The sequence below is a fragment of the Salvia miltiorrhiza genome, chromosome 6 (assembly GCF_028751815.1).
Source record: "Salvia miltiorrhiza cultivar Shanhuang (shh) chromosome 6, IMPLAD_Smil_shh, whole genome shotgun sequence".
In the NCBI taxonomy this organism is placed as follows: Eukaryota; Viridiplantae; Streptophyta; class Magnoliopsida; order Lamiales; family Lamiaceae; genus Salvia; species Salvia miltiorrhiza.
In genome coordinates this window covers 31554513-31568584 of record NC_080392.1, presented here as the reverse complement: position 1 = coordinate 31568584, position 14072 = coordinate 31554513, and the positions used below count along the sequence as shown (strand labels likewise).

Here is a 14072-nt window from a genome sequence, read left to right as displayed (position 1 = left end):
ACGAATATTCTCGTTTGCCATATTTCAAATTAATTCTCAAATTTGACATTGATAAGAAAAAAAAAATCGGATAAATCGGGTGTTGTAAAAAGGTGAAGCAGTAAAAACATTAATTTTTACAACGAAAAAATAATTAGCTCTTTGATGTTATATTTTAGAGTCAATATATCAAATTAGCCTATTTGTTATTCTTATATTCCCTCCGTCCCACGAAGCATGACACAGTTTCCTTTTTAGTCTGTCCCATGAAACATGACACGTTTCAAAAAATGGCTAAAAAAATTACCCTTTATTCACATTTTCACTTTTTCACCTACCACACTTAACACACAAAATACCAATTTCTTAATTTCCGTGCCAAAAAAGAAGTATGTCATGCTTCATGGGACGGAGGGAATAGTAAACTTAAAATTTACCCACTCAAATAAAAATTTAAAAAAATATTCACTTTTTGTGTTAAATGACTAAACTGCCCCTAAAATTAAAATTAAAAAATTATCCACCCCTGATCTCTATATCTCTCTCTATCTTCATGTTCTGTACATATTGAATCAGCATCACTCCAATTCTCACTCATTTGATTTTCAAATTCCACTTCTGGAGCCATCACTCTAATTTTCACGCGTTTGATTTTCAAAGTGTCAATCCAGTTGGTTCAAGAACCGAATTCCACTTCTGTAGCATCACTCCAATTTTAATTTTGTCGAATTTAGAGACTGATAAGGAATTGCAACCGATTTAAAGTTTGTTCTGCTATTGCCAAAATTAAGAGGCCGACATGGTGAATGACGGCACATCGAAAATATGGTTTTTGAGTTTTCTGACTTTGGTTCAGTCATTTCGTCGAACATGTGGCTTGGAAATTATGGTGAAGTAATGTTTGTGTATTGTTAAATTTGTGACTATGAATTGTGTAATAGTAAGTGATTACAAAGTTAGATGTGAATTTGTCCTTAGCCATTGATTTTACTTTGCGTGCTGATTTGTTCAGCGATAGGGGGATATGAAAATCCAGAATTGTGTGATTAATGTTCTTGAATTCACAACTAACTCGATCAATTTACAACTGATTTATGAATTCACAATTGAATTACCAACGTTGGTTGTGAATTCACAATAAATAAAACTTGAATTCACAACCAACACTATTTCTAGTTGTGAATTCACAACCAATAAAACTTGAATTCACAACCAATACTATTTATAGTTGTGAATTCACTCGAATTCACGACTAACACTATTTATAGTTGTGAATTCACGACTAATACTATTTTTTGTTGTGAATTCAATTGTGAATTCGAGTTTCAAAGCTTGAATTCACAATCAAAATTAATGACAGTTGTGAATTCAACTGGTTGTAAATTCGCGGATAATTTTTAAATTTTTATATGTAAGGGTAAAATGGTAAAGTGTGGCTAATTTTTTTATTTTTTTTAACTTAGTGGGTATTTTTTAAATTGACTATTCCAAAGTGGCTATTTTCAAAATCAACTCTATACTTTATGCAATTTGCTCTATATTGCTCATAAAAAGTGGCAGATGACTCCCCCTTTAATAGCTGTGAAAGGATTTCTAATAAATTATTATTTTTATTTACAGATTAAATAGCAAAAATACTTTTAACATTTAGACCATCCCCACGGGTGACACTCATGTGTAGGGCTGGAAAAATATACCGAAAACTCGGTATACCGGCCATACCGTATCGTAAAATACCGTAAAATACCGAATTTAAGGTATACCGGTTTTTTTGGTAAGGTATGATACCGTACCAAAGATTTACGGTAAGATAAAGGTATGGATTTTCCAAATACCGGGGTATACCGGTGTATACCGATACCGCGGTATATACCGAAAAAATCAATAAATACCGTATTAAAGGTATATACCGAAATACGGTATGATACCGTATTACTGGTATACCGAATATTACTGGTATCATACCTTATTCTGGTATACCTTAATATTCGGTATATACCGGTAATAAGGTACAATACCTTATTCTGATATACCGCAGTTGTCCGTATATATTGGTATACCGAAAATCGCGGTATGTATCAAAATTTATAGTTTTAAAATATATAATATTTATTTTTATGTTTATATTTTTAAAAATATCTATAAATTTTATAAAATGATGTATATAATCTATATTATGTGAATATATACAATTGTACATGAATTTATAAATATCATCAAATGATACAAAAATAAATAAAATATAGTATATAGTATAAGTCATACAATAAAATAAAATTGTTTATTTTGATATTATAGTATAGTTATAATATATAACTAAAATTATTGTTTACAATAGATTATACATCTAACTTATAATAGTTACATATATAATAGCATAGTTATAATATTAGTATTATATTATAAATAATATTACGTCTAACATATAAATTATAAGTAACTTATAACATCTATATAATTTACTAAATATTACATGAATGCATACAAGTATGCGAATATAAATATCATCAAATGATATAAAAGTGAATAAAATATAATATACTCTCTCCGTCCGCCAAGATTATGTAAAAATTACTATATTTGGCGTCCGCCAAGATTATGTCACTTTCCTTTTATGACAATGGTCCCACCATCCTCTTTAATATTTTATCCTTACTAACACTCTTTATTTACAAAAAACCCACTCAAAATTCAATCTCAACCACACATCTCATAAAGTGGTGGGACCCTTTCTCCACTACATCAAAATCATCACCAATTTTATTAAATCCCGTGCCCAAGCAATTTTACATAATTTTGGCGGACGGAGGGAGTAGTATGTAAGTTATATAATTTAATATAACTGAATTATTTATATTGATATCATAACACAGTTATAATATAATATTCTATATTATATAACTAAGATTATTGTACAGTTATAATATAATATTCTATATTATATAACTAAGATTATTGTTCTACAATAAATTATACATCTGACGTGTAACATCTATGTATATAATAGCATAGCTATAATTAATATTGATTTTATATTATAACTTAGATTACATCTAACTTATAAATCTCATATAACTTATAACATCTATATAGTATATAGTATATACTATATAATTTATAAATTTATAAATATCATCAAATGATACAAAAACAAATAAAATATAGTATATAGTATAAGTTATACAATAAAATAAAATTATTTATTTTGATATTATAGTATAGTTATAATATATAACTAAAATTATTGTTTTACAATAAATTATACATCTAACTTATAATAGTTACATATATAATAGCATAGTTATAATATTAGTATTATATTATAAATAATATTACTTCTAACATATAAATTATATGTAACTTATAACATTTATATAATTTACTATATTTTACATGAATGCATACAAGTATGCGAATATAAAGTACGGTATACCAATTGAATTTTTTTCGATTTTGATAATACCGATTATTTTGGTATACCGTTAAAGTGCGGTATACCGTGAAAGTACGGTATACCGAAATAAAGGTACGGTAAAGGTTTTGTATATTCTCCATACCGTACTTAAGGTATACCGAACTAGGGTATGCCGTAGGTAAAGGTAAGGTAAAAGTATGAATTTTCTCCATACCGGAGGTAAAGGTAACGTATAAGGTATGATCGATTTAATAAGGTATACCGTACCGTGCCACCCCTACTCATGTGAGTCTCATCGCATAAGACAAAGCAAGAAAGTAAATAAATTAAATGGAAATTGGGTTGAATTGCGTGAATCTGGGCGGTTCATTGCCATTGAGGCATGAGAGTGTCAATGCCATGTGGCACCCTTCATTGGGTGCCACTTAATTATATATATAATTTTAAATATTAATTTTTAATAATTATTTGTTATATAAAAAATTAAAAATTAGGAAAAAAAATCTATATATAGACTTCAATTTTTTTTTTCATCAACACCATTTCAATATCCTTATTTTCTCATCAATCTTTTCAATAGCTTTATTTTCTATCTCCATTTCTTTTTCATTTTGAAGCCATTGATCCAAATGTCTCTAATTACTATTCAACTTTTAGATCTTTTTTCACCCTAAAAAATTTTCATATCCAGAAGATGTTCAAAATTCTCAGTACTACGAGAATTATCAATTTTCTCCACACCTCAATCAAATTTCTACCCCTCATGAACATCCCATTTCACAAAATATCTCTCGGAATTTATTTCAAGATGTCGAACACCCAAAGAAAAACCAGAAAGCTACAAAAAATGTAGCTTGGTGCGTGAAAGAAGATGTAGCGCTTATATCTTCTTGGATCTGCGTTAGCGAAGATAAGCAAAAATGAAAAAATCAAAAAGGGGCGACGATATGGGAACGTGTGCAGAATATGTATCATGAAGCTCAAAAAGAAAATCCAGATGAGATCAGTCCAATGAATATCGAATTAATGAAAGGTCATTTTAAACGACTTAATGAAAATGCAAACAAGTGGATTGCTGCTTGCAAATAAGCAAATGCTAGAAGAAGAAGTGGAATGAGCCAGAAAGATATAGAGATGGAAGCCCACTCAATTTATGAAGCAGGTGGCAGTAAATTTCAAGACTTGATTGTTTTCAATGATGTTATGAGTAAACATTCGAAGTGGAACTTATCAATCAATGAAGTGGGTGATGATCAGGAAAGTGGTGGTAGCACAAAAAGATCTAAGACTTCTGAAGATAGCGAGAGAGCCTTTGGGAGTTCTACAAGCTCGTTTTGCATTTATTTGACGTCCTTGTCTCATTTGGGATAGGATTTTGATGAGAAAAATTATGATGACTTGTATCATCATGCACAATATGATAGTGGAAGATGAACGAGATACATACCAAAACTATTATGATCCCACAAAATTTTTGATGAATTTACCTTCAGATGAAGATGCATCTATTCACTACTCAACTGACAGAATTGCAAGTTTGTCTAATTACATGGTCAACACGGATCGACTTCGTAATCGCGAAGCTCACAAGGCTCTTCAGAAGGACTTAATTGAGCATATATGGGAAAAATTCGGCACAACTAATTGAATATGTAATTTGTATCTATTGTACTTGCAATTTAAATTTCCTATATGTATTTTTAATTTTATTTAACTCTTGTAATTTTTGTTGTATGATCAAGTAAATTTTGAATTTTATTATTATTTTTTATTTTTTCTTTATTTTTTAAAATTTTGAAAATATATTTAAAAATTATTGTGACTAATATAAGAATAAAAATAGAACAAAATAAAAAAAAATATTTAGATCATGTGAGTGTCACTAAAGAGAGTAGATTTAAGATAAATGTTGGATTGTGTATGTGGAAGAGAGAGAAATCAATATTTTAATTGAAGGTTGAGTTGAGAGAAAATCACTTATGGAGAAGTTTTAGAATGAGAAACAATTAGCATCTTATGTTCACAAAATAAATCGGGATCCCTTTGACAACTAACAACTGTCAAACTTGAGATTGCAGAATCTAAAATGGATCAAATTAAAGTATAATTATCAATTCCAGACAAACTCTTTCAATTATATTCATAGGGGTGGTCTTAGGTACAATCGAATTGTACCCTCAATTAGACTCTGATCTGAACCCGTATTCTGATCCGAACATTATAAATAACATTATTTTGGATGCAGATCAACTCGATTGTACGGTACACCCGGTTGTACCCAAATTTTGTGGTATTCCACATCATTACGGGCAAAGAAGATCTAAAAAATGATCTGTTCTTTCAAAAAACAAAAGTGCAACATGACCCATACAAATAACTAAATAAGCGCTCTTTTGAACAGTGCGATTATACAACTTTAAGAGCGATTACGATTATTGGCCTCCATTTTCCCGCCTAAATTCCTTCATTTGTCAGCTGCTCTTGCTCTCGCGCCATCATTTCATTGCTCAAACCCTAAACCATCTTCGCAAAACCTGTGAATTTTTCGGATTAGCAACTCTTCGCGCTGCTTTAATTGCTGAAGAAATTTAGATTTAAGAAGAAAAATGAGGGGTGGAACGGTTCAGATCAATTGGCACGACACCAAACCCGTACTCGCCTGCGATTTCCATCCGATCTCCGCCCTCCTCGCCACTGCCGGCGCCGACTTCGATATTAAGGTGTATTTACCCTTTCTTCGCCTATCTGTTTGACGAAATTGAGAACTTCTTTAGTTCAATTGGAATTAAGAATTCTTCCAATTTTTGTTTATTTTGGTTTTTTTTAGGAATTATTTTTAGTTTGTTGTATTCGTAGTTTCTTGTTCTTTGGTTTTGAAATTTCCAAAAATCTGTAGGTGCATTATGTTGCAATGTTACCAATTCGATATGGAAAGTATAAATTATAAGTGTGCGATTTTAATCTGAACATGAGAGTATTGCTTGAATTTCCTTTACCATTAATGGTGGAATTTATTAGCTCTAATTACTATCAATATGCAGATATGGGCAACAGTTTCTAGCATTGATCAAAAGAAGGCTCCAGGGGTTACTTACCAGAGCAATCTTTCATACCATAGTTCTGCTGTAAATGCACTTCGCTTCTCTCCGTCTGGTCAGTTTTTCTTATTGTTTCACTTTGAAACAAAGATTTTCATTCTTCGCAAATGTGCCCGAAAGCTCCAAGTTTGCTTCAACAATTTATTTATTTACAATAAAAAATACTCTCTCGGTCCACCAAAATTGTGGTGTGGTTTGGAGGACATGAGCTTTAATAAATAATTGAGAGATGTCTATAAAGTGAAGAAATGGCCATGAGTTTTAATAAATAATTGATTGAGAGATGTGTATAAAGTGGAAAAAGAAACCACGAAAGTTGATTTGTTAGCTAATTAATAAATGATACTACATTTATTTTTTATATATTTCATTCTAAAATTATAAAATTCGATTAATTATAAATATTTAATATGGGTATCAAATTAAAGATCAAGATAAGAGCTTTAATTTGATATATTTTATGTAAATATTTGATTTAAAATGTAAAAGCTATATTTATTTAAAGATTAGAATTTTAAAAATATTCTCTCTCCTCTGTCATCTTTATTTAATAATTCTATATTTTTTTTGCATTTTCAAAATGCCAATTTTTATTATTGTGAATTCTTCTTTATTTTTAATTTTTTTTCAATATTCAGCTCAAATATATTTAGTTAAAATTAATTTTTAATTATATTTATAAGTATGATTATTGAGTTAGAATCAATTTTACATAAATATAAAAACTTAAAAACATTTTCCGGTGCATTGCACAGGGTGCAAATGCTAGTTATTATTAAAAAAATGAAATAAAAGTACAATTTATAGTTAATTATAGGGGAGAAGGTAGGATGTGATAGTTCAAAAAGCGATGCGACTTTTTTTTGTGGAAAGAAAAGGGGTAAGTGAGACCTTTTTTCGTCGGAGGGCGTATGTGAGATGAGTTTTTTATGAATATTGAGTGTGGATGAGGTTGAGAACATAAGGGTATATGTACCTGAATAGAAACGCTACACTTATTATGGACGGATCAAAATTGTAAAAAAAACCACACTTTTTGTGGTTGGATGGAGTAACAATTTTACAATTATTAGTACCAATTGCCTCCATTAATGGAAAGGACCGGGGTTTGCTGACATCTTAGCTTACCAGTGCATCAGATTTTGTAGCAGTAGGCCAGTGGTAAGGACCCCGAATGAGAGAACCAGTAGGGCTATCCTTTTGAACTTCATAGGTCAATCTTTGACTTCTATCTAGCCTTGTAGAGCCTGAATCTTTTAGATTTTTTCTAGGCAGTTTATCCATGCCCAATGAAACTTTTAACTAATGCATAGATGAAAATGTTAATAGGGTACGCCTAAAGAAAATTCAAGAGAAAAGAATGTAAATCAATTTGCTGAAGTTATTACTGTTAAGATGAATTGTAAATTAATTTCCGGACACTGAGGACCTAAATTTGGAGGAACCTCATAAACTCAGCTGGTATTATTGGTAAAACTTGATGGCGAGCACTATAATTTATATTGAGTTGAGTCATTAACGGGGAATTCCTTTTCTTTTTGTTGTGGACTCAATACTACAATATTTTTTCCCCTCAATGTTGAAGGTACAGCTGTACCACTAATCTTTTTGTTATTTTTGAGTTGCTTGTTACTCTGTCCTTAGGTTTTCGCTTAAAAGTTAGAAGTATGACTTTTTTTCTAAAATTGCAGGAGAGCAGTTGGCTTCTGGTGCTGATGGTTAGTTCCCAAAAACTAAGATTATTCATGTCTTTGAAAGCCTAAATCTATCTATCAGCTTTACAATATTGTGTTATTGCAATTTGCAGGTGGTGAGCTAATTTTATGGAAATTACATGTTACTGATGCCGGTGAAGTATGGAAAGTGCATAAGTCCTTAGTGTGAGCATTCAATGTATCCATTTAAAATCTTTAGTTTTGGCTGCCTGATAATTTCAACCAAAATATGTAATCACCTTGTATCTAGGTATTCAATTGAATATAAATATGCCAGTAGCTGGTTATATATGTCCTTTGCCATATTCATGGATAAGCCACTTTCAGGTTTCATCGTAAGGATGTATTAGACCTGCAATGGTCTGCTGATGGGGCATATCTCATGTCCGGTTCAGTTGATAATTCATGCATCATATGGGATGCTAATAAGGGTAAGGCTGCAAATATAAATTCAATGCTCATATCCTGTAAAGTATGAAACTTAATTCATTAACTCATTTTTGCACATGTTAGGTTCTGTACACCAAATTTTGGATGCACATTTTCATTATGTTCAAGGTGTAGCATGGGATCCATTGGGGAAATATGCAGCATCGTTCAGTTCAGATAGAACTTGTCGTATTTATATTAACAAGCCTTCTAAAGCTAAAGGTGTTGAGAGATCAAATTATGTTTGTCAACATGTCATCTCGAAGGCAGAGTCACCAGCGCCTGATGAATCTAAGGTTTTAAAACAATAATCTTGTACATTGTCTTGCTTCACACACTACACACAGAAGTTCCTATATAATGAGTTTTACTGCACTGTGATTCAGTCAGCTAAAAGCCATCTTTTCCTTGATGAGACGCTGCCATCTTTCTTTCGAAGATTAGCCTGGTCCCCGGATGGATCATTTTTACTTGTTCCTGCAGGTACCGTAAATATATTTGTGAATCTAGTTCAGTGACTTGGGAGCATTATTTTGCTAGTATCTGTTATACTTGTGTTGCTGAAGTATATGTCATGGCAGTGGGTTTTATCTTACACTTTTTATCATTTCAGGTTCCCACAAAAGTACACCAACTTCTGAACCTTTCAATACTGCTTACGTATTTTCAAGAAAAGATTTTTCCAGGCAAGAATTAACTATATTTTATTCCAATATGGTGGACATGTTGATCAGACATTCCTATTTTGTTAACTCGTTAACTAAACTTTGTTAAATATTCTAATCTGCATGTTTAATTGTTTACATATGCGATGATAATCCTATTTCTTCATGTCTGCTAATCTATATTCTAAGCAGACCCACTCTTATGCTTCCTGGTGCGAGCAAACCTGTTGTTGCAGTACGGTTTTGCCCCATGAAGTTTAAATTGTTAGGGACGAATACATGTATGATTCTTCTTGGTTGTTCGCTCTTTGGGCCAACAGTCCTAGCACTGCCATCTGACTTATCTTTTCGCTTTCTCTCTCTCTCTCTGCTCAGCTTCATTATTTAAGCTCCCCTATCGCCTTATTTTTGCTGTGGCCACGTTGAACTCCTTGTACGTCTACGACACTGAAAGCATTCAGCCAATAGTAATTGTCGCTGGAGTTCATTATGCAGCTATAACTGACATTGCATGGTAATCTTTACTCCCTTTTCAGTATACATTCTTTTGAATATTGCAGTTTATCTTATCAAGATTTCTCATACAGGTCACCCTCCGGTAACTATTTGGTGTTATCCTCTCAAGATGGTTACTGCACACTTCTAGAATTCGAAAATCAAGAACTTGGGTCACCTATCTTCACATCAGGTTTGTGCATTTCAGCCGTTTTGTTAAGTAAGATCCGGACATGGCACTGAATTATTTTCATCTTGTAGAGAAAAAGCAGGTAACGGGAGATGAAAATAAGAAACCGATTGTGGAAGCCATGGTCGATGATAGTAGCATTGCTTCTGTAGATAGTAGTAAAGAAAATGCAGAGAATTCCCAGAAAGAGAAGGATGATGGTAATGATGGAAAGCAAGCTTCACCAAGTACAGCAGCAGCACCTCAAACTAAGGCTCCCAAGAGGCGCATTACTCCCATGGCTATAGATTAACTTGTAATTTACTCTCGATTTTGTGTCACCTAGCTACATTTTCATTCGACTCTCTAGTTGATTTTCGAAAGTAATTAATGTCTGCTGAAATGAAAAAAGAAAAATTGCTCATCGTTTTTGAGGAGAATAAAAACAAGGGATAATAGCTTGTAAAGTGCTAAACTTGGATCAAATTATGATTTTTCACACTAATTTAAAAATTTTCCTGATAATTACTTAACTTTTAACTTCATTTGATTTTGCCAACAACTTTGATTTTGAATTTGCATTGGATGAGGGATTTTGTGACGAGGTCGAGAGGTCTTCGATTATGATGTGACCTGAGATTGATCAAGAAATTGTTGTCGTCGGAGATGGACTTAAACAATATATAATATTGTTGAAGAAATTTGATGTTGTTTGAGGTGTGATAATAATATTCTAATTAGAGTTTGAATCGAATTAAAAAACTTCATCCGTTTCACCAAAATATGAATTTTTTGTCATTATGAGTGAGCTCACAAAAATATTACTAATATTTTTACTTTTATAAGAGCACTCCCAGCAGATCACCTAAATGCATCACTAACTCTAAATTTGAGCTAAAACAATTGAAAATGAGATAAAAAATACATCCAGCAGATGCCCTAAATTGGATGGGGCCCACAAAAAATTTTACACCTACCTAAATTCAATCTTAAATTTACACCCTGCCCTAAATTTATTTTAAGCTTATAATTAGTAGGGCCCCCCACATAATTATTGTTTTTATGTAGAAAATAAGAGATCTGGTGTATGCATTTATAAAATCGAGATCCTAAAATTAAATAGGGAAGCTTTAGGGAGGAATAAAGGAGCATAATTTTGGAATTTCTGCTGGGAGTGCTCTAAATATTTATATTTTTGTGAGCCGGAGGAAGTATTAAAAAATGTCATGCATTTGATATTGGGTTGGAATTAAATCTACCCACATTGATATTGGGATAAAACACCGGCGGCTTTTGCGAGCGGCTATTTTTTACTGGCGGGTATTGTATTCATTAGGTTCAGAATTTTTTTTTGTTTCCAAATATACTTAAAGTACAATTTTTTACGTCCTCGTATTACTGTTTTATTATACACAAACTTATCCTCATTTCGTATTTCTTTTTTTAAAATATATTTTATGAAGTAGAAATACATAATAGGCTTGTATTTTGACAAATTTGGATTATAGTGGGGTAATAAGTCTCGAATTTTTGATTTTATTTTATTTAACATGAATTAATATAGCCTAACACATAAAATAATAGAAAATATTGGATAAAAAAAATTCTTTCACGCGGCTACTTCTAGCGGATAGTTTTTACTGGCGGGTATTATTACCATGCCATTTATAACTGGTTTTTATATCACAATATACATAAATTTTATTTATTAGACTTCATATTAATGGTCGTTGTATTTTTTTCAAATTTGAAGACCTAACTCTAAGTCATTTTATGATTGGACAATTCAATCGGCTAGGGGGAAGCTTTATAGGGTGAGAATCTATAGGCTTTGCAGCAAATTAACTCACGGGTTCTAGGAATTGAGCGGGCACGACTTTTGTGGGATTTGTTTGACCACATTGAAGATTTGATAAGAGAGAGATAAATTGGGTAGGGCCCATTTACACTATATTTTATGTTAAATTAGGGTATTGGGGTAGAGAAGCAGCCGCACTATCCATCAAAGAAGCAGCCGCTGGTCATTTTTCGTGTGAGAGTGGAAGGAAAAAACAGCAATTGAGAGAGGGAAGGCATATACGCCATTTTCAAAGACAAGGTAAGGTTTCGTGTGTTTGTATGTAATTTTTTGTCGAAAACAATAGTCATGTTCTAACTTGTAATATTGTGTTATGAAATTTGAAGTGTTTTGGGGGGACAATTCACGGTTATTGTTCGTCTTCTTCAACATTGTTCACGCCATGGCTTCTTCTTCAAACCAAGTAAGTATACTATATTTTTAAGTATTATTTGGTATATGTTTGGTCAATACATCGTGTTTATGTTAGATGAGTTTATTTGTTATTTGTTTTGTATATGTTAGATATATTTATATGTTGGGAATCTATATGTTTTTTATATGTTTCGAATTTTGTATATTTTTAAGTAAGTATATGTTTTGTATGTTTCGAATTTTTATATGTTTTGTATATGGGTGAATTTTTATGTTAGAATCATTATGTTAGAATTTATATGTTTTTATGTTAGAATTTATATGTTTCGAATTTTTATATGTTTTGTATAGTATTGAATTTTGATTTAGATATAGTATTTGTTAGATTTATTTATATGTATCGTATATGTTAGATATAGTGTAGTTGAGTGTTGTTACAAGTTTGAGTATAGTTTGAGTGTTGTTAGAATTTTTATTTAGTTGAAGCATATTTAGATATATTTAATCGTCTATTTAGATCATTAGGTTAATTTTACTGTATTACGCATAAAATAATAACGTTTTTTAGGTTATTCAGAATTTAAAAATTTATAACATACTAATAAAAAAATATAGAACCACAATTAACTAATATCCGCCAGTAATTAATTGTTTTAAGAAGTAGCTGCCGGGTTTGAATTAACTAATATCCGTCAGTAATTAATTTTTTTAAGAAGTAGCCGCCGGGTTTGAAAAAACCCGGCAGCTACTTCTTAAAACAATTAATTACTGGCGGATATTAGTTAATTGTGGTTCTATATTTTTTTATTAGTATTGCTAGTAATTTAATAGTTAATTATGCATTATTATTAGTTGATGTTTGTTAATTCATTATGTTTTGTAAATTGAGTTATTTTTTGTATTGAATAGGTCCGTTATTCGAGGCCCGAGTTGATCAATCGTCCAACAGTTGAGATCAGTACGTACTACAATATTAAGTACCTATCGACAGTAGCGGGGAGACTACAGGAAGTTGGCGGTTTTGCATTGGAGAATACGTTCAGGCAGGGGTGCTTTGGTCTGATGTTAGATTGGCAGCCGGGCCAGAAGTGCAATGCTGCATTGCACCATATTGTCTCTCGTCATCTTAAGATCACGAGAGACGATGAAGATGATGAGATCTGCTTCTACATCAACGGGAGGAAGGTTGACTTTACTCCGAGAGATTTCGCTCTCGTGACAGGATTGGCCTTTGGGGATGATCCTTTTGACCCCGAGGTTGAGCACGATCTGAGCGAGGCTCGGACATTTATACAATTTTGTCGCGGGAAGCATGTGTCAGTGCAGGGGCTGGCGGATATATATTTCGACACCGCCAGTCGAGTGGTTGACCCCGACGGCGGGTTCTACCTGCGTGTGGCCCACTTGTTGGTGCTACACGCATTTGTATTAGGAGTGGACGTGCGACGACCCGTGCAGTCCTGGACTTGGAAGCTGGTGGATGATTTGACGGCCTTTTCAAGATTTCCTTGGGGATCGTGCACGTATAGGACCTTGAACTACAGGTTGAAGAATACCACAATTAAGAAAGATAAGACCAAGTACCACTTCTACGGTCCTTCTTGGACCCTATTCATTTGGGGTCTTGAGAAAATTCCCGACTTGGCAGCAGCCATAGCCATATTCAATGCGGGAGTTTACCCTAGATTCAAGAGGTGGACGTTCGTGAAGACCAAGGTCGATGGGTTACAAAGTTTATTTGAGACAGAGGTAATAATTTAGTTGTTTATTTGTTAATATTATTTTATTTTATGAATATTAATGTTTAACTACATTTTTTTTGTTTCTAGGAGAACGGGATATGGGAGATGATCCCCGATGAGTACGAGGCCACGACGCATTACTGGCTATCGGTG

The 14072-nt window shown here is 32.3% G+C and overlaps 1 protein-coding gene across 2 annotated transcripts; it reads left to right on the top strand.

The window, feature by feature from the left end:
* The first annotated feature begins 5793 nt into the window (after positions 1-5793).
* On the top strand, positions 5794-10389 carry LOC130989082 (chromatin assembly factor 1 subunit FAS2). Of its 2 annotated transcripts, XM_057913052.1 has the most exons (12): positions 5794-6114; positions 6436-6547; positions 8184-8210; positions 8300-8372; positions 8535-8638; positions 8721-8932; positions 9023-9119; positions 9250-9322; positions 9494-9582; positions 9677-9815; positions 9889-9989; positions 10058-10389. In XM_057913052.1, exons 1-12 carry the CDS (start codon positions 6001-6003, stop codon positions 10276-10278), a joined length of 1362 nt encoding a protein of 453 aa, XP_057769035.1. In that variant the 5' UTR covers positions 5794-6000; the 3' UTR covers positions 10279-10389. The 2 variants fall into 2 exon arrangements, with proteins under 2 accessions (XP_057769035.1, XP_057769036.1); XM_057913053.1 differs by lacking the exons at positions 5794-6114; positions 6436-6547; positions 8184-8210 and having other exon boundaries at positions 8342-8457.
* The last annotated feature ends 3683 nt before the right edge of the window (positions 10390-14072 follow it).

Excerpts from the sequence above, each read along its gene's own strand:
- LOC130989082 (XM_057913052.1), top strand. The coding sequence starts at position 6,001 with ATGAGGGGTGGAACGGTTCAGATCAATTGGCACGACACCAAACCCGTA. Across the intron at positions 6,548-8,183 it reads ACTTCGCTTCTCTCCGTCTG|GAGAGCAGTTGGCTTCTGGT; the intron begins GTCAGTTTTTCT and ends CTAAAATTGCAG. Across the intron at positions 9,120-9,249 it reads ATTTTTACTTGTTCCTGCAG|GTTCCCACAAAAGTACACCA; the intron begins GTACCGTAAATA and ends TTATCATTTCAG.